This window comes from Peromyscus eremicus, unplaced genomic scaffold (assembly GCF_949786415.1).
Source record: "Peromyscus eremicus unplaced genomic scaffold, PerEre_H2_v1 PerEre#2#unplaced_62, whole genome shotgun sequence".
Taxonomy (NCBI): Eukaryota; Metazoa; Chordata; class Mammalia; order Rodentia; family Cricetidae; genus Peromyscus; species Peromyscus eremicus.
The window spans coordinates 109,936-136,384 of record NW_026734305.1 but is presented as its reverse complement, the minus strand read 5'-3'; the positions used below and the strand labels follow the sequence as shown (position 1 = coordinate 136,384).

At 43.2% G+C, this 26,449-nt stretch overlaps 1 protein-coding gene across 1 annotated transcript in view; it reads left to right on the top strand.

Moving 5' to 3' along the window:
• Positions 1-26,449, top strand: part of Elf2 (E74 like ETS transcription factor 2) — an 88,016-nt gene that overhangs the window by 20,266 nt on the left and 41,301 nt on the right. The window contains 1 exon segment of the mRNA XM_059252474.1: positions 10,683-10,848. Within this exon segment, the coding sequence (XP_059108457.1) occupies positions 10,683-10,848 (166 nt within the window).

The following is a 26,449-nucleotide window of genomic DNA, read 5'->3' as shown; positions in this document are numbered from 1 at the left end:
GAACAGTGGAGACCAGACTGCCAGCATAAACAAACAGGAAAACAGAGCATATGATGACATTGTGCTCCCTGAAAGACCAGAGGGCATTTCTGAGACTGCCCTGGTTGGCTGCTTGGAGCTGGTTTACTTAGGAAAAAGGAACGGAAAGTGAGGTAGCTGCCCCCTTGAATCAAGGAAACAAATCTTGGGGAGGTTCAAATGAACCCATGAAGGATATAGTATCCAAAAGCCAAAGAAGCACCCTTCCCAAAGAAAGAGCTGCATGCCTTGCTGGGGCTCTCGTCTCTGGCTGGAACATTCCATGGTTTAGGCATGGCAGACTCCATGAAGCTGTGAAAGGACTGGCCAGGGAGTCACAAATGCAGTTCTTGTGCTGGGAGATGCTGGCATTGCAGTTAGCCAAGTGCAAGAGTCCCTGTTGAAAGCCCAGAGCATTCATTAAAACCCCTGTAAGGGTCATGTCTTACATAGTGGGGCCAAATTAGCTCTAGAATTAAGGATGTTTGAAGTGTACCATGAAAAGGTTTAAAAACAGGTCTTAAAATTGATGCAGGGCCTAGTGGTGTAGTTGTCTAGCCAGTACAAGACCATGCTAGATCCCTGATACTGCTCACTTCCCTGAAAAAGTCAGTCTTTACATAACTGTTCACCATACTCACTTTCATTTATTTGTTTGTTTGTTTGTTTGTTTTGGGGGCAGGCTCTCACTATGTAGCCCTGGCTGGCCTTGAACTCACAGAGATCTGCTTGTCTCTGCCTCCCGAGTGCTAGGATTAAACACCACCCAACCGTAGAAAGACTCTTAAGGGCAGCCAGCAGTGAAGCTCAGTCAGTACAAAATGAAGACTAGCATTGCCGATGCTTCAGTTGGAACCTTTTAAGTCAGGGCAACAGTACCTTCAAAATGCTGGGGAAACGCTCCGGCTAAGAGCTCTGGCTGCTCCTGTAGAGGACCTGGGTGTGGTTCCTAGCCACCTGTGCGGTGGCTCACAAGCATCCGTAACTACAGAATCTAGTGCCCTCTTGTGACGTCCCAGGACACCAGGCACTTACCTGGTACAAAAACATACATTCAGGCAAAACCTACACACACATAAAGTTTATATATATCTATATCTATATATGTATGTATGTATGTATGTATGTATGTATGTATGTATGTATGTGTGTTTGGTTTTTCAAGACAGGGTTTCTCTGTGTAGCTTTGGTGCCTGTCCCATCTCGCTCTGGCGTCGAACTCACAGAGATCCCCCTGGCTCTGCCTCCACTGGGATTAAAGAAGTGCACCACCACCACCACCACCACCCGGCCGTAAAAATAAATCTTTAAAAAAAAAAAATGTCAGGCGGTCGTGGCACACACCTTCAAATGAGCACTTAGGAGGCAGAGGCAGGAGCATCTCTGTGAGTTCAAGGCCAGCCTGGTCTACAGAGTGAGTTCCAAGACAGCCAGGGTTACACGGAGAAACCCTGTGTGAAAGAAAAGGGGAAAAAAAGCCGAGAGGGTAAAAGTCTCAATTTTTAGTTACACATCTAGTAAAAAAACAAAACAAAACAAAACAAAACCATGTTGGCTCTGTGGCTCTTTGGGTCACCAAACCTGATGGCCTGGGTTCAGTTCCTGGGACCCACAGAGTACAAGGAAAGAACCAAGTTCTGCAGACTGTGCTGTGACCCCTGCATCCGCACCCTGAGTTCATATACGCACACAGTAATGTCATAATAATAAAAACTTTAAAATGAGTTTTCCCCCCAGACAAAGGCTGAGAGAATTCATCACCAATATGCCTAAACTGTAAGAAATATTACAAATACATTTTTTAGGCAGAAAGTTAATTATTCCATCTGGAAACTTGGTTCTGAGTGAAGAGGCCTGGAGAAATGGTTACTGTATGGTAAATATAATTTTTTTTTTAAAGTAAAGCTTATTGTAAACAATATGTAACATATTTAGGTATATACATTTTTTTTGAGACAGGGTCTAACTGCATATCCCTGGCTGGCCTTGAATTCACAAAGATCCACCTGCCTCTGGAGTGCTGGGATTAAAGGTGTGTGTTATTATACCCAGCATGTAAAATCATTTTAAAAGTTACTCAGCAGAAATAAAAATTATTGTGCAGTTTATAATGTAAAGTAAATGCATCACAGCAGAATGAAGTAGAGAATTAGAATAATACTGTTATAAGATCCTTATATTAAACATAAAGCCATATAATATAGATTGACAAAATTAAAAAGCATGGTGTAAAATGTAAAACAACCACTAAGAAATTAAGTAAAAATATGTATCTGATGAGCCAATAAAATTGGAACTTAAAATATTCAAGACGGTAAGCAAAGAACAATATGATATTTTAAACCTAATATCATTGGTATTAAATGTGCCACAGATACTCAATAAATATAAATAGATAAATATGTGTAAAAACAATAAAAATTCAAACTTATGGATATGATATATGACTGATTAAATTTCTTGGGAAGCTGAAGCAATAGAATCATTAGTTTAGGGATAGTGTGAGTCACATAGTGTGACTCTCAACAAAACCTTTACTAAATCTGGCAACCTAGCCTATAGAGTATAAGGTAGGTCATATAAAGACCCACTGATTTTGAGTTTTATCTATTTTAATTTTGCATACTTTAGTGACTTGAGTAAACTAATCCTAAGAAGATAGTGGATGTAGTAATTACTGCTCTTCCTCATCTTTCTGCGTATCTGTATGAGGTACCTCTGTTCTTCATCATCTGTATGCGGTACCTCTGTTCTCCATCATCTATATCCAGTACCTCTGTTCTCCATCATCTGTGTGTGGTACCTCTGTTCTCCATCATCTGTGTGTGGTACCTCTGTTCTCCATCATCTATATCCGGTACCTCTGTTCTCCATCATCTGTGTGTGGTACCTCTGTTCTCCATCATCTGTATGCGGTACCTCTGTTCTCCATCATCTGTGTGTGGTACCTCTGTTCTCCATCATCTGTGTGTGATACCTCTGTTCTCCATCATCTATATCCGGTACCTCTGTTCTCCATCATCTGTGTGTGGTACCTCTGTTCTCCATCATCTGTATGCGGTACCTCTGTTCTCCATCATCTGTGTGTGGTACCTCTGTTCTCCATCATCTGTATGCGGTACCTCTGTTCTCCATCATCTGTGTGTGGTACCTCTGTTCTCCATCATCTGTGTGTGATACCTCTGTTCTCCATCATCTATATCCGGTACCTCTGTTCTCCATCATCTGTGTGTGGTACCTCTGTTCTCCATCATCTGTATGCGGTACCTCTGTTCTCCATCATCTGTGTGTGGTACCTCTGTTCTCCATCATCTGTTGGCACAGAACTCATGAGGTTACTCGGGTCAGATACTATGTGTTGAGTGTGTGAATAACTGCCAAAGGCAGAGTCTGTCATGCTGTGTTCTGAACTCATTGACAAGTGCTTAAATTCTACGTGACATGATGTGTGTGTCTTCAAGGACTGAAGTGTAATTTTTGCTATCTAATAATTTCACTGTCCAGTCAAGGATTTGGAGATGTACTTATAATAGAATGCCATAAATAGCATTAATGGAGGCAAACAACTTGTGTCAGAAGGACTTGGAATAGAAAAATACCTGTTGGGGATTAAAAAAGACTCCCTAGGAACAGTATTCTCAAGAGACCCAAGGAAAAAGGCAAATCAAGAATTCTCTAACTAGCCTGGTTGTCATGTATGTAATAAAACAATTTCAACTGAAAAAAAAAAAAAAAAGACTCCCTAGAATGGGATGAAAAGCCTCTGGTAGAGGAAGAGGATTTGGACAGCCGAGGAGGCTACAAAATGCCATGAGTAGAAGTCATGGGAAGGTGTACGCACAGGAACTAAGTCACGCAGCTCTCGTGTAGCAAAGACACTGGTAAGGTGGTGGGTTAGTTGGGTGGGCGGGGCTGCTCTCTAAAACATCCCATGGACTGAGTGGTTTCACAAAACAAAACGATAGTCTCACGGTTCTAGAATCCGGAATTCTGCAGTTCTGCAGTGTTGGCTGTGTTGCTGTCTTCTGCGAGCTGTGAGAATCTGCCTTACGCCCCGGTAGCTCGTCAGCTTCACACTCGGGAGGTAGAATTCTCCCGAGTCTTCAGTGGTTTCCCTCCACCTCCACCTGAGGGTCCGGGCTGTCCTTGTTTATAAAGACTAGTCAGGCCGGGCGGTGGTGGCGCACGCCTTTAATCCCAGCACTCGGGAGGCAGAGCCAGCCTGTGCTACCAAGTGAGTTCCAGGAAAAGGCGCAAAGCTACACAGAGAAACCCTGTCTCGAAAAACCAAAAAAAAAACAAAACAAAACAAAACAAAACAAAACAAAAACAAAACAAAACAACAACAACAATAACAAAAGACTAGTGAGACCGGGTGAGCGCTCGTCTACTGATCATATCTCAACTCTCCAAAGACCCATTTCCAACTAAGGTCGCAGCCACAGGCAGTGGGGTGAAAAACATACATCAGCACTTTAGAAGACATGATTCAACCCATAGCAAGTGTGGAAATCATAGTTTTGTGTTTTAACCTTTTAACAAATACAGGATCAGTAAAGGTTTTTGTGCAAAGGAAGAAGTGACGGCCAGTTCTGATTGTGATGTGACAAGGGGCCCTGAGTAGATACGAAGACCAGCACTGTTGTAGAATGACGACAGCCGCCAGCAACTGACCCTTCCTGTGATATGCACTGTGCCAAGTGCTTTGTGCGCACTTGGTTCCAAGAAATTTATGACATCGAGCTGGGCGGTGGTGGTGCACACCTTTAATCCCAGCACTCGGGAGGCAGAGCCAGGCGGATCTTTGTGAGTTCGAGGCTAGCCTGGGCTACAGAGCGAGATCCAGGATAGGCACCAAAACTACATAGAGAAACCCTGTCTCGAAAAACTAAAAAAAAAAAAAAAAAAAAAGAAATTTATGACATAGTACTATGACTTATTTTCTAAACATGAAGGAGCAGGTTTAGAGAAAAACAAAATGGGAGAATTGGTAATTTATTTCAAAAATTTAGTGTTGTATCTTGTGGTAAGTTGAAAATTGAAGTTGAGCGTGTGGTTGGATGAAGGACAGGCACTTGACAGCTCTCATCGGCACAGAGGTGCCAGGGAACCGAGAAAGGGTGGTCCTGCTGCGGAGGGAGGCTGGGAAAGTGAGGGTGCTAGAAGACAGCTTTGAGCTGGGCAGTGTGTTCAGTGGTGGTGAAGGAGGAGTCAGGGTGAGCCTGAGTAGTAAGGAAGGGTGGGAGGGAGGCAGAAGAGGAGGTGCGGGTTGATGGTTAAGAGCACAGACAGGGCCACATGGTAGACCACGTGCCCTGCTACATGGTGTGCTTGCCTTGATTAAAGATTCATTCTCAATGAAAAGAAATTGTGTGTGTCCGTGTGTGTGTGTGTACGTGCGTGTGTGTACGTGTGTGTACGTGTGTGTGCGTGCGCGTGTTTGTGAAACCTGTGCAGGTGCTGTGGAGGTTGGAAGAAGACATCATTCAGATCCTGGAGCTCGATTACAGGTGGTCATAAACTGCCTGATGTGGGTGCTGGGAACCGAACTTGGGTCCCCTGCAAGAAGGTTATCCCTGCTGATTCATCTCTCCAGCTCTCTTGACTACATTTCTTAACACAACTCTGCCAAGAGGGCCTGAAGAGATAAGTGTGAGTGTCTGTGTGTGAGGTAAAATGACCTGATTCAGTGCAGTAGACATTTTCAAGCTCGTTGAATACTATTTGTCTGAGATTTGAAGTTTCAAAATTGTAATCCAGACATGCTGGAACATATCTGCAATCCAGCACTTGAGGTACTGAGGCAGTGGGAATCCTGCAAAGTTGAAGTGGCATGTGAGGGGCCCAATAAGGAAACTGTCGACATGGCTGCATGGGGGAAGAGAAGAGAGGACATCCAGAGCAACCAAAAGAGTCCAGAGCAGAGAGAAAAGGAAGGAAGCGGTCTTCATGGCCAGGGCTGGGGAAGTGCGAGAGTAGTGGAGACAGTGTGGCTGGGGAGAGTAGTGGAGATAGCAAGACACAGAGAATAGCCAGAGAAGGGGAGAGAGAGAGAGAGAGAGAGAGAGAGAGAGAGAGAGAGAGAGAGAGGGGGAGGGGGGAGGGGGAGGGGGAGGGGGAGGGGGAGGGGGAGAGGGAGAGGGAGAGAGGGAGAGGGAGGGAGAGGGAGGGAGGGAGTGTAGGAGAAGTAGAGAATAGCGGATTAGAAAGAGAGTGATAGCTTCAGGGAGGGAAGGGCCAGGAGACTGTTGTGGGCTTTGAAATGCAGAACAGTATTTGTGAATAGGGCCTGCCTGCCGCTGCCTGGAGGCTGGCGTGGGCTTTGATGTGCAACCACAAGTAGCCACGTGTTCCATCTGCCGGGGGAAGGGAGCTGACGCCTTTTGGCAGATAGGAACCAGTTCCACAAATTCTTGAGGAGTGCTGGCCTTTATCTAACCACCAGAAAGTCCTCCCATAGTCCGTCTCGAGCTCCTTCCTAGGCATGCGGTCATCCTGAGACCTAACAGGTCATCCTGGGCCACGTAGTTAGTTCAAGGCCAGCCTGTGGCACACGGAGACACCCTATCTCAAAAAGAGAACGGCAGAGAACTGGCAAGAGATTTCATAATAGCTGGGCTCCCCTGCATTTACTGTACTCCTGCCGTCGAGGTATTATGCTCCAGAGTCTCATTCTACAGATACTCGAGAATCTGCTTTATGAAGTAACAAAATAGTATATGAAACTATATACTAACTAACATTATAAAGCTGTTTTGGTGGGCATGATCAATAAACACATGAGAAAAAGTAGAAAGTAAAGAAATTAAAAATTGTAACCACAAATTGTAGAGGCAATGAATGATTTAGGGGGACAAGCGTGTGGCAGAGTATGGTTAGAGGAGACAGATAATTAAAATGAGAAGGCAAAAAGTTGTTTAAAGGGTGGGGCAAGTTGATTTTTGTAGGCAGAGCAGAATGTATAAGAGCCTTGAGATAAGATATAATTTTGCCAAAAAGGGGTGGTGGTGCAGAGAGGCAGTACAGAATGATGAAAACAAACAAAAAATTGTTCATTATTGATATTTTGAAAGTCGTTTTGGTAAGGTCGTGGAATCCAGCTGAGTCAGGAGTTAAAGAGTTTTTTGTTTTAGACAGGGTCTCACTTTGTAGCCCTGACTGTCCTGGAACTCAACTATGTAGACCAGGATGGCCTGGAGCCCCGAAAGACCTGCCTGTCTCTGCCTTCTGAGTGCTGGGATTAATGGTGACCAGCACACCCCATTAGAGTATCTTTTTGAGAAATATAAAAAGTAAAGATCAGGGGCTGGAGAGATGGCTCAGTAATTGGGAGTGCTCCCAGAGGACCCAGGTTCAAATCCCAGTACCCGCATGGCAACTCACAACTGTCTGTAACTCCTGTTCTTCACACAGACATACATGCAGGCAGAACACCAATATATATAAAATACAAATAAATAAATTATATATGTATATATTTAAATATAAAGTAAACATTAGTTAAAACTTAGGTTTTGTTTAAAATTTCTTTTGCCTTTCTGAGACCGGTTTGTTTTTTTTTGTTTTTTTTTTTTGTGTGTGTGTGTGTGTGTAATAGCCCTAGTTGTCCTGGAACTCACTGTAGACCAGGCTAGCCTAGAACTCACAGAGGTCTGCCTGCCTTTGCCTCCCAAGTGCTGGGATTAAAGGCGCATGCCACTACGTCCAAGGTACTATTCACTAATCTAGGTAAGACTCGATCCTGACTGGTGGGAAGAGAGTGTCCATAGAGGGATTTTACATTATGTAGAACTCTAGTCCTTGAGTGTTTTCATACTATGACAAGTATGAACTCTTCTTTTCTCTGGGATGGGTTGATGGGAATCCTTCAGTATAAAGCCATCTGGTGCCAAATTTGCTTCTAAAATACAGTATAGTTGAGACCATGGCAAGTACTACTTGGAGGAGGATTGCCTGAGTCCAGGAGTTTGAGACCAGCCTGAGCAACATAGTGAGACTGTTTCTCGAATGAAAAAAAAATTGTGAAAATGTAGGGGAAGGAAGTAATTTATACCTCATCGTGTAAATAAGCAGTGCGTGGGTCAGCATCGGCCCAGTGCTGCGTAGCAAGCTCCTCAGTGCTGGTGACCGGAGAGCTTGGCCCTTCACTTGGCGTGTGCGCCTCTGTAGCAGCTGCTTTACAGTTAGGGGTGCTGCTGTGGCTGAGCAGCTACCGGTGCAGAAGATACAGCTGTTAGTGTGCCCAGATGTGTTGCGGCAGTTTTCTCTGTCTGCCCTCCACACTTTGATGTTAAAAAGCTGGACTCTTCTTTGTCTTCTCTGAAATAGAGAAATAGTTAGCAAAAAAAAGTATTTTACAAATTAAATTTTTGGTGAAATGTTTTATAGACAATGAAGCACATATAAAGTACATACATATTTTAAGAATAATTAGTAAGCCAGGCGGTCGTGGTGCACACCTTTAATCTCAGCACTTGGGAGGCAGAGGCAGGCGGATCTCTGTGAGTTTACAGAGCGAGTTCCAGGGCAGCCAGAGCCACACAGAGAAACCCTGTCTCAAAAAAACAGAGCTGCACCCTCACATACGTTGTCATTTTTATACCTTTCTTTACAGTTTATCATTTATGAAAATACTCTTCAGCAGTGTATTATTTATCTTGTAAAATGTGACTCAGTTTCAGGCTGAGTTACGTCACCACAGGGCTTCTGGGAGAAATGTTTGGGTGGTTTATGGAGCTGCTCAGGGCGTGGGGTCATCCTGAGTTCTTGGGGAAGTGCTTCAGCATGGACCTGCTGTTGCCTGTGCTGCAGACACGTGGTCAGACAGCGGGTTCTGTCTGCTCGTTTCTGTGTGTGAGATCATGGTGGTTTTCTCAGCCCAGAAAAGTTGATCACTGATGAGTAAGTACTTTGTCAAGGCGAGGCAAATGTGGGTAGCAGTCTGGAACAGGCTTTCCCTGGTGTGTTCAGGAAGAACGTCACTGTTTGTACTGGTGTTAACAGCTTATCCTATCTCAGGAGATGCTTTCCATTTTACATAGTTCACCTTTCCAGTCATTGACAGGAGCATCTGTGGGGTGGCAAGGTATGACAGAGCAGAGCTGTTTGTCTCTTGGTGGCCAGGAAGCAGAGGAGTTTCAGACAGGAGCCAGGACTAAGGTGCTTCCAGTGACACTCTTCCTCCGCTAGGCCCAACCTCCAGTTCTTCTGTAGTCTGTTCAAAGTGTGAATCCACCCAAGGGTTAAGAATGTGCCAGAGAGGAGCTGCAGAGATGGACCAGAGGCTAAGAGCACTGGCTCCTCTTTCAGAGGACCCGGGTTCAATTCCTAGCACCCACGTGGCAGATCACAACTAACTGTCTGTAACTCCGTTTCCAGGGGATCTGACACCTTCATACCAATGCACATAAAATAAAGTTAAATAAATTATAAAAAAAGAACTAATTTATATATAAAAAAAAGAATGTGCCAGAGCCCTCATGATGAAACTATCTCTGGAAACACCCTCACAGACACAGTAGTGACGAGCTTTATTCAAAGTCTTGTATTTTTTATTTACAAGATTTTTAACAAATTTTTAAAAAAGATTTATTTTCTTATTTTATGTGAGTGCTCTAGCTGCATGTACACCTTTACACCAGAAGAGAGCATCAGATTCCTCTTATAGATGGTTGTGAGCTACTGTGTGGTTGCTGGGAATTGAACTCAAGACCTCTGAAAGAGCAGTCAGTGCTCTTAACCTCTGAGCCATCTCTCCAGCCTTTACTAATAGTCTTTTACATGTCTCCCAGTCCAGTCAAGTTGACTGTTAAGATTAATCACACACCTGACCAGTTGACTTTTAAGTCCGAGCACAGCTGACATCCTGGAGATGTCTTCTCTGTCTTGTATCTCACTTCTTCCTGTAACTCTCCCTTAAGTTAATGTTTTGGTTTTTTGAGACAGGGCTTCTCTGTGTAACCGCTCTGGCTGTCTTGGAACTCACTCTGTAGACCAGGCTGGCCCTGAACTCACAGAGATCCGCCTGGCTCTGCCTCTCAAGTGCTGAGATTAAAGGCATGCACCACCACTGCCCAGCATACATTCGTTTTTTTAATGGCCCAAGGCTGTGAGTTTGATCCTGGCACTATAATAAAACAAAAGAAAACCTTCTCATCTGACTTTGACTGACTCACGGTGCCTTTTTGGGCATCTGAGACGCTCTTTTGTTTGAACTCTTCCTTGTCAGCAGTGTCTGGTGCAGTCTGTGGCCTCCCACTGTGCGGTGTGCTGTTCTCGGACTCGCGGGTATTTGCTGTTAGGCTGTGATTCGGCTCTCTTGGGTTTGCGAACCCATCTGATCCCTGTGCTTCTCAGGGTGCTGTCTTGTCTCTTTGGTTTGGAGCAGTATTTTCCTTAGCGTAAAACACAGAACAGTCTCTTACCTGTGTTTTAGTGAGCTGTCACACGTTTTTAGTGCACGAGCCCTGATTCCTTCATCTTTCTCTGAAGACTTGAAGATGAGCACAGCCAGCCCTTCCATTCCCTTGCTGCCTACATTCGTACATATAACACATGAAAGGCACTGTGTGGACTGAAGGGGGTTTTGTGAACCCAGCGATTCAGAACGAACTCTAGAATTTTCCAACGAAAAGCTTGATTGTTCTTTAAATTTGCTTTTGTAGGGAGGTGACAAGGTCCCTGAATATCCGGCAGTGATTGTGGAACCAGTCCCCAGTGCACGATTAGAGCAGGGCTACGCTGCCCAGGTTCTGGTGTATGACGATGAGACTTACATGATGCAGGATGTGGCGGAAGAACAAGAAGTTGAGACCGAGAATTCGGAAACAGGTAGACATCGCAAAAGTGGTTTATTTTGCCTACAACTCTTATTTTAAAAAATTATTTTATGTGTAAGGGTGCTTTACCTGCAAATAGAGCTGCACTGTGTGTGTGTAGTGCCCATGGTGGCCAGAAGAGGGTGACGGATCCTCTGGAACCAGAGATACGGGTGGTTGTGAACCCTCAAGTGGGTGCTGGGAACCCAGCCCAGGTCCTCTGGATGAGCGTCTGGTGCTCTTAACTGCTGAGCCATTTCTCCAGCCCCAGAACTCACTTTGTAAGCTTTAGTATTACTATTGCTGGGGACTCTTATACTGAAGAACCTATTTAAAATGTTGTTTATCATAGGTTGGAAAATGGTATCAAATCTTTGTTTAAGACAGTTTATATAAATATAATAGAGTCCTTACATTATAGTTCTTTGGTATATGGCCGTCATAAAAGTTGTTTTATTCTTTTTTCTGGGACTACAAATACTCATTAGTTATTATTTACTTATAGAAGTTAGCAAGTTAGTACACAAAAATGATATTTTCTAATTTAAAAAAAAGCATTTCCCCTCTGTAACAGATTGAGCCCTCCTTTGAATCAGCATTGCTGGAGCAGTATCGTTTTTTCCTCTTCAGTCTAAAGCATCTTTGCCTGTCAGATTCCTCTTCTTTTCTGTCTTCTTTAACATCCTGGTGTCTCCATCAGTTTGTATTCTGTCAGCTCTATGTGGACTTGGGGATTAGTGTGTGCAATTCTTTTTTTTTTTTTTTTTTTTTGGTTTTTTGAGACAGGGTTTCTCTGTGTAGCTTTGCGCCTTTTCCTGGAACTCACTTGGTAGCCCAGGCTGGCCTCGAAAGTGTGTGCAATTCTTAGAGAAAAAATTTTTTTTTTGCTATGACTATGAAGAAATATTGTCCCTATATCATTTTAGTGACTTCCATAGTAATAAAAATTTTATTGTAATCTGTTAATATTTAAAAACAATCTTATTATTGGTTGCAATCCTAGTGAGATTTGTTTCGTGTGTGTGTGTGTGTGTGTGTGTGTGTGTGTGTGTGTGTGTGCAGGTCAGAGGACACCTCGTGGCCATCAGCTCTCTCCTTCCACCGTGTGGGTCTGGGGGCGGGGTGGGGTGAACTCAGTTGGTCGTTGGCGGCGCCTTTACATACTGAGCCATCTCAGCGCCTGGAAATCTCTTAAACACAGTTGGCAGACTGCCAACTGCCCTTTGGGGGTTTGGTGTCTTTTGGTTCCACGAGGCCCACTGCCGGCCGCCTTCTGAGTGTTTCTAGCTTCCAGACTCACTTGGTTCTGCAGCCTCACCTCTTTATTGAGTTAGAGGTTAGAAGCTGCCTTGCTTTTCCGAACAAGATGATGTGCCAGCAGAGCTCAGGTGAAGAGCGCATCGCTTTTCCTGACTTCATGACCGCGGTCTGGAGTGGTGACTTCATGACCACGGTCTGGAGTGGTGCCTTGTTCTAGTCGGGAGCGCTGCTCCTTCATGTGAGTTTTCTAGGCCCAAGGCGGAAGTTCAGGGGTGGCTTTCATTTTTTAAAGAAAATGTTATTATTATTTAATTGTATGTGTGTGGGTGCTTTGCCTGAATGTATATTTGTGCACCACATGTGTGCTTGGTGCCCACAGGGGCCAGAGGAGGGCATTGGATGCCTTGGATCTGATGGATGCCCACGTTACAGATAGTTGTGAGTATTGGGACTTCCACCTGAGTCTTCTGGAAGAGCAGGCAGCGCACCGTCATCTTTCTAGACCTGAGTTTCCTTCTTGAGGTTAAGGAACTAAAAGTACTAAATAAATGACAGTTTGGAGTAGATATTGTAATGATTCTATTATGCCACTATAGCCAGATAAAACAGTAACTGTACACTAAAAATTGTGATAGTTTAAGCTGAAAGCACAAAAGGAGAACTTGTTTGAAATTTCTAGATAGTTTGGGGGTAGGCAGTGGTGGTGCACACCTTTAATCCCAGCACTTGGGCGGCGGAGGCAGGCGGATCTGTGAGTTTGAGGCCAGTTTGGTATACGTATCGAATTGCAAGCTGTCCAGGGCTACAGAGAGAGACCCTGTCTCAAAAGACAAAACAATAAAATGAAACAAAACGAAAACCAACCAAAAATGACTGGTTTTGGCACCAAGTTTTAAACTTAAAGAAATGGAACCAGCAGTGTGGGATTTGCATAAGTCGATGCTTTAGGGTGCACAGTGTATTAGAGGGCCAGAGCAGGCTGACGGGTGCTGTGGTCTAATTGATGAGAAGTTCTTCACTAATTTCAGTGAACTCATGTAGAACACTTGGAATAAGAAATGAATGTAACCCAGTTAAGGAATCGAGAGGATTCCGTTCACAGGACAGAGATGTGAATTGTGATATTAAAAAGGAGGACTGGAGCTGGGTGTGGTGCAGAGGTGTAACTGGACTACTCCAGAGCCTGAGCCTCCGGAGGCTGTGGGTTTGAGGCCAGCCTGGGCCTAGTATGACCCATGCGGAGAAAAGCCAGTTACTTTTGTACTGTAATGATTCCGTTATGCCATTATAATCAGATATTGTAATTGTTTTTGACAAGTGGTTTTTTTAATATTCAATACTATTTTATTCTGAGAGTCTCTCTGGGACCCTCGGCAGGCCTTGAACTTGGTACTGCCTTCTTGCTGCTGCCTCCTGAGAGCTGGGATGACCCACATGCTCTACCATACCCACTCTCAATACTGTTCTTCAGACTGATTTTTCTTAAGCAGTAGTTAGACAAATCACTTACATTATTCTAAAATAGTAAAAAGTACCTCCGGACTTTACATGTTTAGTTCCATTCTTGGCCATGAATTTTAATAACTTTACAAGAATAATTGATAGCCGTAGGCTAGCTTTTGTCTTATGCACCCACCACACTCCTCCAAATAGTTATATGAGCAAATCTGAGCCTGATTTTGTTTCTTTTTTTATCTAACCACACACTTTAAGTGGATTTCCTTCTGATATTTAGAATGTACAAGCGAGTAAGGGTTGCCAATGCTTAGCTGGGTCTGTGTTTCCATTTGGTAATGGGTTAGAATGGGAAGGTCATTCCTTGTGATGTTAAAAGTTTATAACTGAAATTCTAAACTTGTTTAAAAAGAGGTTTAGAAAGAAACTGACTGAGAAGAAGCGGAAAGGAATACAAGGTCTCAGTTTTTATTTGGTGCATTGAGGGAATTAAGACGATTGAGTAAGGGCTGTGGAGATGGCCCAGTGGTTACTGGGGCTTGCTTGCAAGCCTGGCGACCTGGCAACAGGACCTCTGTTGCGTTGGAAGGAAAGAACTGGCTCCACACAGTTGTCCTCTGACCTCCAGATGTGCATCCTGGCATGTGAACACATGCACATACACATCATGAACACATGAAATTAAAAAATATACACAATAGGATTTCCTTGTAGAAGTTTAGGAAATATTTCCTAGACTTCCTTTAAACTGTGATGTGATGTGTGTGTGTGTGTGTGTGTGTGTGTGTGTGTGTGTGTGAGAGAGAGAGAGAGAGAGAGAGAGAGAGAGAGAGAGAGAGAGAGAGAGAGAGAGACTCTTTGTTTTTTTGAGACAGGGTCTTTCTGTGTAGTCCTGGCTGTCCTGGAACTTGGTATGTACACCACTTGGCCTTGAAGTCAGATATCTGTCTGCTTCTGCCTCCTGAGTGTTATGATTAAAGGTGTGCGCTACTACACCTGGCTTATAATATTTTATCAACCTAAAATAATAGTTTAACTTGTTCTATAAGCTCTGGTGGTCACATTGAAGTTTTTCTTCTTTTAGTTCTCTATACCCACACACATCCATGCCAGAAACACTACCCTCGTTGTTAAGTGTACAAGGATTCTCAGTTTGATAGTAACTATCGTCAGTCTATTTTGCTTATCTTTCTTTTAGAAGTCTACATTTTCCTCTCAGAGCTTAGGGGTGAACTAACATCCTCTTAAATGTTGTGGGAAACACTAGGTTCTGTTAAACTTTTCAAGAGGTGCATTCATCTAACGTGCTAAGAAGCTGCTGTGAGAATGCTTCAGGTTAGTAATCCCAGAGAGCCTTTCAGAGCAGCAGTAAGCTGCGGACGGAGGCTGTGCTTGTCTCTGGAGGCCTGAAATAACTCACGGGGCCGAGCACTTCCCCAGCACGGGGCGTGCTGACAGGTGGATGTGAAGAGAGCGAGGAGTTTAGTGGATTCTCTGCCGAGATTCGACACTTTAGTTCTTAATGTTCACATTAAAATATATAGATAGGAAATAAATTTTATTGAATGTCAAGAGTTAGTAATTAAGCAGATAAAACAGGCGCAAAGACTTCGAGGCTTTTCTGGAGGAAGCACTACTGTGGACCTGGCATCTCTGGATAGAGGATGGATTCTAGAAAGTGCTTACCTAGTATGCAAGGCCTTATGTTCAATCTGAAGTAGTATACATAAATAAACAAATACAATTTAAATAGCAATTGTTGGGACAAGAGGGCAGGGAGACTGGCTGTTGGGACTTGAACCGTGACTTAAGAAATATTAACATAATGGCTGTAGGAACAGAGGGCTACATAAACATCATCCCACATCAGTTCTAACCTGGAGACAAGGGAGGGCATACTCACGAAAACTGTCACCCTGTGATAATAAGAGACAGTGGCATCCTGTAGAGATTTGTGGAAGGAAAGACTGTCTTGAGAAGCCGATGATTTTGTTAATAGTCACATTGATTGTGAGCTGAAATAAAGTATCCAAGAAGGAATATTTAGGTATTTACAGATGCATAGAGGAATTACCGGGGTTCCATCAAAGGAAATGGCATACTCAAATTAGGCTAATTTGTGGGAAGTTTTAGTAAAGGAAAGTAAGTACAGTGTGAAGGAGGGGCAGGGGCAGTGTTCCAGCACTCTACAGCAGAGCTATTTCTATTCTTGGCTCCAGAGCTCAGAGGAGGGACTGCTCAGCTACTCAAATGTGAAGCAGTTGCCCTGGAAAAGGAATCACCGTGGGAAAACCTGGGACCTTGGTCAGAGGATGCACCTGGCTGGGTGGATGGCAGTGCCGTAGAGAGGGAGCCAGGGATTCAGTCCCTAATCTTCTCTTCTCCTCTGGTCCCCTGCCCATCCTCTTCATTGAACAAGCCGGTCTGAAGCTATGTGAGCCCTGTTGATGAGGCTACTCTCCTGGGATGGACAGTAGGGTGGAAAGAGCGAGGGGCCAGCTAGAAGCTGCTGGGTCCAACTGCAGCACACTAACAGCAGGGAAGAGGCAGATCGGGGAGTCTTTCTCGTTTGATGCTGTGGAAATAAGCTAGACCTAGACCTAGGGAAAGGTATTGGAGAATGGCCCTTATGGGAGCAGGTTTTCATGGCTGCATTTGTGCTGGGTAAAAAAATGATACAGAGTTACTAACTGTAATTAGACATGTTTGTCTTTTGAAAAACATGAAGAATTGTAAAAGCAAATCTGAGAGAGCATCCTGGGTGACTGAGTTTCACTTTCTCCTTTTAGCCTTTCAAGTATCTTTGTGTGGCAGGAAAGAGGATTGCCTTCGTTTGGCTGGTTCTGCCTTCGGTTGTTCTCCATAGCACTTACTTGGCAATATTTCAACTTTTCAGAGTGTTTATTCAAGGTTGTCAGAACCTTGTCATGAAAGAAGTACTTAAAGTACAGTTCTTGAGCAAGTCTTCCCTTGACTTCACCAGCAGCTTTCTGTATGCTTCCAAGTTTGACAGTCTGTAGTGCATTGAGTCAGAACATTAAATCTGTTTACATCTGTTGTATTTTCATTTCATTTCCATGGGAAAAAAAGGAAAAAAACAAATCACAGCAAACACATACATTCAGCAAGCATTTTTTCCTTGTCTTTCTTCCTTAGTTCACTGTGTCTGTCAGTCAGTCCACAGCTCAGTGTGTCTGTCAGTCAGTCCACAGCTCAGTGTGTCTGTCAGTCAGTCCACAGCTCACTGTGTCAGTCAGTCCACAGCTCAGTGTGTCTGTCAATCAGTCCACAGCTCACTGTGTCTGTCAGTCAGTCCACAGCTCACTATGTCTGTCAGTCTACTGCTCATGGCACTTGTCAGCTCTTTGGTTGCTAGGTTTCAAAGGCCACTCTTCTGGCAAGCTCAGTGGCGTTTGAGCCATCCAGAAGTAGGTCCTTCATGATCTGGCCTTACCTGTGGAAACTACTCTCCCAGCTCTTTTCCTTCCTGCCTTTCACAAGGACTTTTCAAAATGTACTGAGCTTCCTCGCCATTCCCTCATCTGTAATATACTCAGCACTGTTTGCTGTAGGTCCAGGTACCCGGGACTGTCTCCAGCTGTCACGGCCAGCATTAGTCACTCTTCTGGTCTTCCAGGCTCTGTCTGGATGCAGTTGCTTTCTTATGTTGTTCTCTCTTTGCAGTGAGGATAAAAGTGACTTTAAAATTGTGTGTGTGTGTGTGTGTGTGTGTGTGTGTGTGTGTGTGTGTTGCCTTTTGTGTTGACCGTGTGATAGGTAGTGTGGAAATACAAACCAGACCAGTAGAATTTGAAGTTACTATTTTAGTTAATCAGGAACCATTTTATGTTCAGGTGTGGTGACACAGGCCTGCAATTTCAGTATGTGGGAAGCTGAGGCAGAAGGATGGTGAGTGAGTCCAGCCTGGGCTACATGGAGCCAGACCCAGTTTCAGACAAACAAATGAAGGAAAGAAAGGAAGAGAGGAAAGGATGTCATTTATATGAAATCTTCAGCATTTCTTCATTAAATAACCTAATATTACTCAGAAATTTGAAAGTCATCCAAAAATACCTGAACATGGTCATATATAAAGGATTATAGCAAGTCTGTAATGTCACATGTGGATGAATTATTTCATAGACTGTTGATTTTAGTAATTTTTGATCATACTTAAGTTTGATTTTTTTTCTAACAATAAAAGCAATATATGATGGGAAGTATTATAAAGAATAAACAAACTGAAAGTCATCACTATCACTGAGACATGATTCTACTTTTAAAAATCCAAATAACACAAATTTGGTATTGACATGTTTTAATCTTTTAAAATTAGTATTATTATTTGAGACAAGCCTTACACGCTGCCCAGTTGGCCCTAAAGCATGGGCTCAAGCTGTTTTTCCGCCCCAGCCTCCCAAGCAGCCGGGTAACGGGCCTGTGCTGCCATGCTCATCCTCGTAGCTGTCTTGTCATTTTCTTTTGGTCGTTCTTAGACTGCATCACAAATAGGTGTGTCGATCTTCGGTCTTTAAGATCCTTGCATCTCTCCGCTGAGGAGTCGTGGCATGACTTTGCAGCCACCGAAGCGTGAAAGGTTATCCTTGTACTTAATTACCAAGACAACTTAAAAATTCTGTGTTTATGGGCTGCCATGATGGCTCAGTGGGTAAAAGTGCTTGCCACCACAGGCCTGATGACCTGATTTGATCCTTGGGACCCACATGGTGGGGTGAGAGAATAACTCTGGAAGGTTAGCCTCTGATTGCCAGTCACTTGTCCTGGCACACGAGTGCCCGAATACATACACACTCACAATGTACAATAAATAAAAGTGTAAAAAATATTTAAAACTGTTTTAGTGAGCAAAAAAAAAGAAATTGTATTGAAAGGTTAGTTGAAAGTTATATAATTCAATAAGAAAGCAATGGTTACTTTTTAATAAATAAAAGTTGAGATTTATAAACACAGTTTGAAAAAATAAAGTCAGATTTCTTTATTGAGATATCAGAAGCTGGATTTGTGTCTTGAAGACTCAGGACGAGTCTGACTTTCTGATGAGTTGTGATAACTTCTGTATTTGTTATACCATCAGAAATCCTCCCTGTGGGGGGCTGGAGAGATGGCTCAGCGGTTAAGAGCACTGGCTGTTCTTCCAGAGGTCATGAGTTCAATTCCCAGCAACCACATGGTGGCTCACAACCATCTGTAATGAGGTCTGGTGCCCTCTTCTGGCCTGCAGGGATATGTGAAGACAGAACACTGTATACATAATAAATAAATAAATCTTTAAAAAAAAAAAAAGAAATCCTCCCTGTGGCACAAAAGAACTCTTTTAATTAGAAAATATTGTTGCCACAGGGAGGTAGAAGATCGACTTGAGAAATGGGGACCTGAAAAGGCCCAGTCGTAGCATCACCGGAAGGTGACAGAGAGCCAGGAGAAGACAGTGCTGGTAGGTTGGCTTTTCATTTATTAAGAATGTTTATGGTGCTATATTTTGTTACAGTTCTTTCATCTACCTGTGTCATATTTTTATTTAAAGAATGACAGACTCCTCCTTAAGAAGAAATCATAAAGTAGTATCTTCACCTAAGCAGTTTGCTACCCAAGTTGTCCCCCTACCCTGCCCTGGTAATTCCTCCGTCTTTGGGGAAAGCTCCAGGACTGCCTGAGCCTGGGATGACTTGAAGCTGCACTCAGGACATCTTCTCCTTACCCTTCTGTTCCCTCTTCCAATACAGATGTTTTTCCAAACCTTTTAAAAATGTTTTCTTTTCATTGTCTGTTTTCTTGGGGTTGGTCGTAGAAATGGCAAAACATGAACCTCAAAGTTAATTGAGTTTTCTTTCTGGAATAACTGAATTATAATTGTACTGCAACTAAAAGATCTAGAAAGCATTATTGGAGAACGTCTTTTAATATTTTAATATCTAAGTTTCATTTAGCCTGAGGCCATCAGTGGTTAAAAACTATAACTTTTATACCAGGGTAGGAGAAAGATGCTTCCAATTATACACAGTAAGAGATCGTCAATTATAAGACACATCCCAATTTCAGAGATGTCGAATGTGAAAAACTGCATCTTAGAATTAATGAAATTATAATATGTTATAATTATGAATCTTCCCCAAACCCCCAATTCCCATTTCCTTGGAATTAGACATTAAAATGTCCAGTTTATGAACCACGGGGGCAAGCTGCAGTGTGGAGGTCGTTACGTGTGCTTATTCAGCTTTCAGACTTCTTCACTGTCTTTTAAGACAAGCTACTAAAACCCAAAACATGGGCTGGAGAGATGGCTCAGAGGTTAAGAGCACTGACTGCTCTTCCAGAGGTCCTGAGTTCAATTCCCAGCACCCATTGGTGGCTCACAACCATCTGTAATGAGATATAGCACCCTTTCCTGTCTACATAATAAATAAATAAATCTTTAAAAAAAAAAAACAAAACCCAAAACATTTGCTGAGTGTGATGGCTCATGCCTGTGATTCCAGCACTTGTGAGGCTGAGGCAGGAGGATCGTTAGTTCAAGGCCACCATGAGTTGTGTCCTCAGACACTACCTTAGAAACAATACGGATGGGCTGGAGAAGTGTTCTGTGGTTAGAGTGCTTGCTGCTCTTACAAAGGACCTCACCTGGATTCCCAGCACCCACATCCGGGTGCTCACAACCATCTGTAACTGTAGCTCCAGTTACCTAAAGCCTTAGTTCTGGTACCCAAGTACAAGCGCATACACATACAGACACACAGAAGGGAAAAATGGCCCAAAGCAAGTAATGACTCTGCCAGTTGATAAGCAGAAATGAAAAGGAGGTATTTTCAGTACTATTTAATAAACAACTGTTATGTAGAGGAAGAATGGAAAGTATGTTAGAAATAGGTCACTAGAAAAGAATTTTTTGTTGTTTGTTTCAGAAGCTATATTAATTCTTTTGTACTCAAGAATTTTTTTTAGTTTTTTAAAAAAAGAAACACCAGTTAAGGGGCTGGCGAGATGGTTCATGGGACAGTAAAACAGCAGAGATTCTGTCTCAGAAACAAGAAGGAAGGTGAGGACCACACCGAAGTTGTCTTCTGACTGCACATACACTCTGGTACACATGCACACCCATGAATGAGCCTACGGACATGCATCATATCATACACATTGGGATATACACACATCGTACACAGACAAAGATGTTAATAAAGATAAAACTGTTAAAAACACTTCAAATTTTACTATAAAATAGTATATCTGTTTATTACAAATTTTATTAATTTGATTGAAGAGAGGCTTTAATCTGAATTATCTACACTCTAAAATTTATTGCCTATGTTTGGAGTTTACAGCCTGATGCTATGAAATCCCTACACTGTGGGTTGGGAAACGGTTACTGTATTGGAGTAGACTGATACAGCTGCCATCTCAGACACGCTTTTTCGTGATAAGAAAAGCTCAAAGCTAAAATCTGCTGTTTCACGGAAGTCCTAATACAAGGCAGTTTTCTGAACTTTAGTTCTCAGCATCATTCATACTTTGAGGCCCGTATTTCTCTTCATCTTCCGTGCGGCCAGCTAACTCACAGCCTCAGACGCCGCCCAGGAAGACCAGCTGCAGTGTCCTGGGTGACCGAGGGGACTTTATCAAAACATATTTGTAGGCAGGTCCATTTAGCCATTTGCCCACACGCGCTGAGGACTTGCTGTGGGCCAGCTCAGAACTGACTTTCCTTCCATGTGGCAGACAGAGCCTCTGTTTGCTGGCCCTTCAGCTTTGTAGAAAAGATTAAACAAGTTAGTGTGGGTTATGGCGATATAAAATGTGGGAACTGCAGGCAGGTCAGAGACCGCCTGCCCGAGAAAGTGATTTGTGAAGGGTTTGGAGTAACCAGCCGGGTAGAAACGACAAGGTCTGGAGGAACGTGCCTTCTCTGAGTTGCAGAAGGAGATTCAGTGTGGGGAGAAAGGGGAGTAAAGGACTTTTAAAACTTTATATCCAAGTGCTGAGCTTCACTAAAGGGAAATAGAGAACTGCCTGTAAGTTTTAAGCCAATTAAACAACACAGATTTAGTTTTTGCAAAATCTTGAGTACTATCAATGAAAAGAGAGTAAGACAAAGAAGCACCTCCCTAAGTCTTCTGCCTCTGCGGATTTGGGCTACACTTGTAGGTCTGTGAGCGTGGTAGCAACTAAGATGGATGGTTGGCCTGGTATCCTTATCTTAGGAGTGAAGAAGGTGGGTACAGGGCTTTGTACAGGGCTGATGCAGGGGAGGAACCACTGCCCCTCATCTGTTCTCCTTCCACACTGCTGAGTGAGTCTTACTGTGGCCTGGGTGAGACAGCATCCGGCCTGATTGAATGCTAGTCTGTTTGTTGAATTGGCAGGATTATGTAGGGCTGGTGGCCTCTATGTTACATAATAGGAACATTATTTTAATCATTTGGGCTAGGAAGCCTAAGTTAATCTTTTGGTTCTGATATCTGTAAATAAAAGTTATCTTGAGATGCTTTTCATATTTTTTAGCACTTTATACAAATAACCACACGTTGACATTTTCACTGACTTTCATCTTCTTCATGGAGAGTCAGTGTTCTGGACCTTGTGGCGTACTACATGCAGTAAGCACAATTATATATGGAAAGGCTGTGCTGAAGGGCCTGCCTGTACAATAAAATGTATGCAAAAATGTTGGAAGGAGTTTTTAAAAAAATGTAACATACAATACTTAAAACATGGACAAAATTATCAACAAGTGCCCACTGACTTGCTGTGGAATTAGTAAACCCTGGCATGCTTGTGAGTAAACCTGCCCAGTCTGGTGTACCCCACCTCCCCCATCCACTCTTGTTCTGTGGTTCTCATGGTAACCGTGGGGTAGAGTCTCAGCACTAATGTGAGATTTTTTTTTTTTTTAAAGATTTATTTATTTATTGTGTATACAGTGTTCTGTCTGCACATATCCCTGCAAGCCAGAAGAGGGCACCAGATCTCATTAAAGATGGTTGTGAGCCACCATGTGGTTGCTGGGACTTGAACTCAGGACCTTTGGAAGAAGAAGCAGTGCTCTTAACCTCTGAGCCATCTCTCCAGTCCCCTAATGTGAGATTTTACATGGCCATTTTAGTTGCCAAAAAGAAATGAGCTTTTAGTTCAACAGCAATTTCTTAGTGATGGAAAAAACCATGATTTATTAAAGTAACCGTATATGCATCAGCTTGAAGTAATTGACTAGATGTATGCTAAGCAACATACATGCATATTAAGAACTGTGTTTACGGCCGGGCGGTGGTGGCGCACGCCTTTAATCCCAGCACTCGGGAGGCAGAGCCAGGTGGATCTCTGTGAGTTCGAGGCCAGCCTGGACTACCAAGTGAGTTCCAGGAAAGGCGCAAAACTACACAGAGAAACCCTGTCTCGAAAAACAAAAAAAAACAAAAACAAAAAAACAAAAACAAACAAAAAAAAAAAACAAAAAAAAAAGAACTGTGTTTACTAAAAAATATAGGACACTGAGTTTATTGTATCACTTTTTATAGGGACTTAGATATATGTGATAAAAATTACAGACTTGAAGCAGGGCAGACCAAAGTGAACAGGGAATTGTGACTCTCACCACTATAGAAGTGTGAGTAAGCATGGCTGTGTGTGTATTTGTTTTTTCTCCCAGCTAGAACATTGTTCTGTGTTTATGAAGGGTCAATTATTCTAGTATCCAGGCTTTAACTTCATGTTAGTTTTATTTCCTGACATATGCAGATGTCATTGGCATCTTTGCTCGTAACAGACGCTGGGCTACAAATGAGGCATGAGCCTGTCATACTATTTGGGGAGAGGCTTAGGACTTAAGTGTGTTCTCTGTTGATGGTTAGAGGTTTCATTTTATCTTGGTACCTGAAGAATTAGTTTTATTATTGATTTGTGGTAGCTTTTTCTTCCATTATTCCAGTGACAATTTCTCTGGCTGTAAATTTTTCAAACTTAATAATTTTTTCTTCCTTGTCTTGGAAAACGGGGGGGGGGCGGTTGAGAGAGAGAGAGAGAGAGAGAGAGCGAGAGAGAGAGAGAGAGAGAGAGAAATGGAAATATTTGGTACATAAAGTGCTCACTAGAAAAAAAATAACAGTATTAGTAGTGGCAGATGTAGCTCAGTGGTAGTGTTCTTGCCTGTATGAGAAAGGCTTGTTTAGGAAGCTTCCTGTGGTGTTTTGAATGAAAAAGACCCCCATAGGCTCATATATTTGAATACTTGGTACCCAGTTGGTGGAACTGCTTGGGAAGGGTCAGGAGGTGTGGTCTTGGAGAAGGTGTCACTGGTGATGCTTTGAGGCTTCAAAAGAACTGCCACCATTCTGAGTCTGTCTGCCTGTGGTTCTGAATCAAGATTTGAGTGCTCAGCTATTCTAGTGCCATGCCTGCCTGCCTGCCACCACGATGGCTATGAACTCCAACTCTCTGAAACCAGACACCCCAAATAAATGCTTTTTTAATAAGTTGCCTTGGTCACACTGTCTTATTACAGCAGTAGGAAAGTGATTAAGGCACTTTCCCTAAATGCTGTTGGCTTTTGCAGTGGGGTAACAGCACCCATGGCAGATGTTTCCCATCATGCCTGTCTTTAAATAAGGAAGAGTGGCCGTGGTGCTCCCCGTTTCAGCCGTTACGTCAGTGTTACTGAACCGGCTGCAGGTCCTGGGCGTGAGGCATGCCTGCCTGTGTGACCCGATTATGTTTATTAAAATGTCCAGATTGAGTATGAATAGCCCAGCCTACTCTCTGTGAGTCTTTTGGGACCTTCCTCAAGCAGCAGTTCCCACTTCTGTGGCCTCTCGCTGTCTGCCACGGACACTCACCTGCTAATCAACCCGAGCTTGTTGTTCCCTCTGGGTTTGCTACGCCTCTTTTCTCTCTCTGACCTGACCCTCATGTTTTGGGGAGTGCTTATTAGTCTTTGGAATCCCTTGAATTATTTTTATTTTATTTTTTATATATGTGCGTTTGTATGTATGTAATTTTGAGTCAGGGTCTTGGCTGCATAGCTCAATCTGGCTATCACAGGACTCAGCAGACTAGAGTTTTTGGACCCTGTGATGGCCTACTTCTGTTTGCTGTAGAACATTGCTTTGGGACCCGAGCATTTATTCTTTTTCAGTAGATTTCTATAAAATAGTTTAAAATTGAATGCCATTAAGCTAACATGTTGCTTGGCTCCATCTGTGGAGGCAAAACATTGTGGAGGCAGGAGCATGACAGGAAGCAGACAGGAACAAGATACCAGAAAGATCCTATCCCCTGTGACCTAAGTCCCCCAGCTAGGTCCCACCTCCTAAAGTTTCCAAAATGAACTGTATGATGACACATTCCTGGAATCCCACCAGTTGAGAGGCTGAGGCAGGAGGATTGCAAGTTTGAGGCTAGCCTGAACAAGATCCTGCTTCAAAAATCTAAACAGAGTGATGATGTTGAGGTGCATGTCTTTAATCCCAGCACTTGGGAGGCAGAAGCTGGTGGGTCTCTGAGTTCCAGGCCAGCCAGGGCTACAGAGTAAGAGTATCTTAATAAAACTAAGCAAGGCGCCGGGAGGTGGTGGCGCACGCCTTTAATCCCAGCACTCGGGAGGTAGAGCCAGGCGGATCTCTGTGAGTTCGAGGCCAGCCTGGGCTACCAAGTGAGTTCCAGGAAAGGCGCAAAGCTACACAGAGAAACCCTGTCTCGAAAAACCAAAAAAAAAAAAAAAAAAAAAAAAAAAACTAAGCAAGGCATCAGAAAAGAAAAGGAAAAAAGAGGGGAGGGGGACCTAAAAAGAAAGAAAAAATTAGTACCAAGCTAAAGTTTCCAGAACTTTCCAAGAACAGTTCTCCTTAGCATCTGTGGACCAAGCATTCAGCATAAGAATCTGTGTGGGACATTTCAGATCCAAATCATAATGGTATCTGTTAACTTTCTAACATTCATAGATTTCTAAATTTAAAATAACCAGTGGTTCTGAAAAGAAGAATAAGGAACTTAGAACTCTATTGGTTGTAGTATTAAGGCCACTCCACGTAGTTAAAAGGGAGGCTTATTTTGTGGGGTAACTCACAATTGAAGGGACAGGTTACAGGGTCTGGGAAAGGTGTGGCGCAGTCCAGCGGTGTTCCCTGGAGAACTGTACTCAATCTACCTCAGGATCCAGGAACCAAGAGAGCCTGCACAACCGTCTCTCAGGTCTTCAGGGCTCCTGTCTCAGCCCCACATTGTAGGCGTGACAGTTACTGAAGCCTCAGTGGGGACAGTACTTCCAGGTCAAAGCTGGAACAGCTACCCACTACATAACTCTGCTTAGTTGTTGAAAGATGCTTTTATTGAAATCCTTCAAAATGTAAAAGTTCCCAGTGGAATGGTAAAAATGTTTCTCTCTTCATTTATAGCTGTCAACTAGCAGGTAATTACTAATATGCTTAATGTTGTGTTTTATTTTTAACAGACTCTTTTAAAACCCATTATCTTGTAAGGTGGTCGGGTTGCTAAGAGGTGGATTGGGAGCATTGTGAGTGTCTCTCTGTGCAAATGTTTCTTCAGGTTGATAAAGGAGTGCTTCCCGGGACTATTGGCACTCTGCTTAACATCTGTGAGGGGTTCAGTCTTCTTGTGTGTGGAGCTTGTTGGCCATAGGGTGAAGCCTCTGAATCTTCTTTCAGAATGTTTCCAAATCTGAATACCTAGCATTGCAGAGAAGGTCCATATGCTAAGGCGAGTTACCAGCCTTCTCCATTGTGGTGTCGGGGCATGCGCTTCTCTGTTAGCACATTCAAGTCTGGGAAGGTCATTTTACTGCCCTCATTACAAAGTAATGCTGACTGTAACTTCTGCGTTGGGATATCAGTAATAAATGCAGCATAGTGTGAAAACGCATTTATTATTGGTCAAGA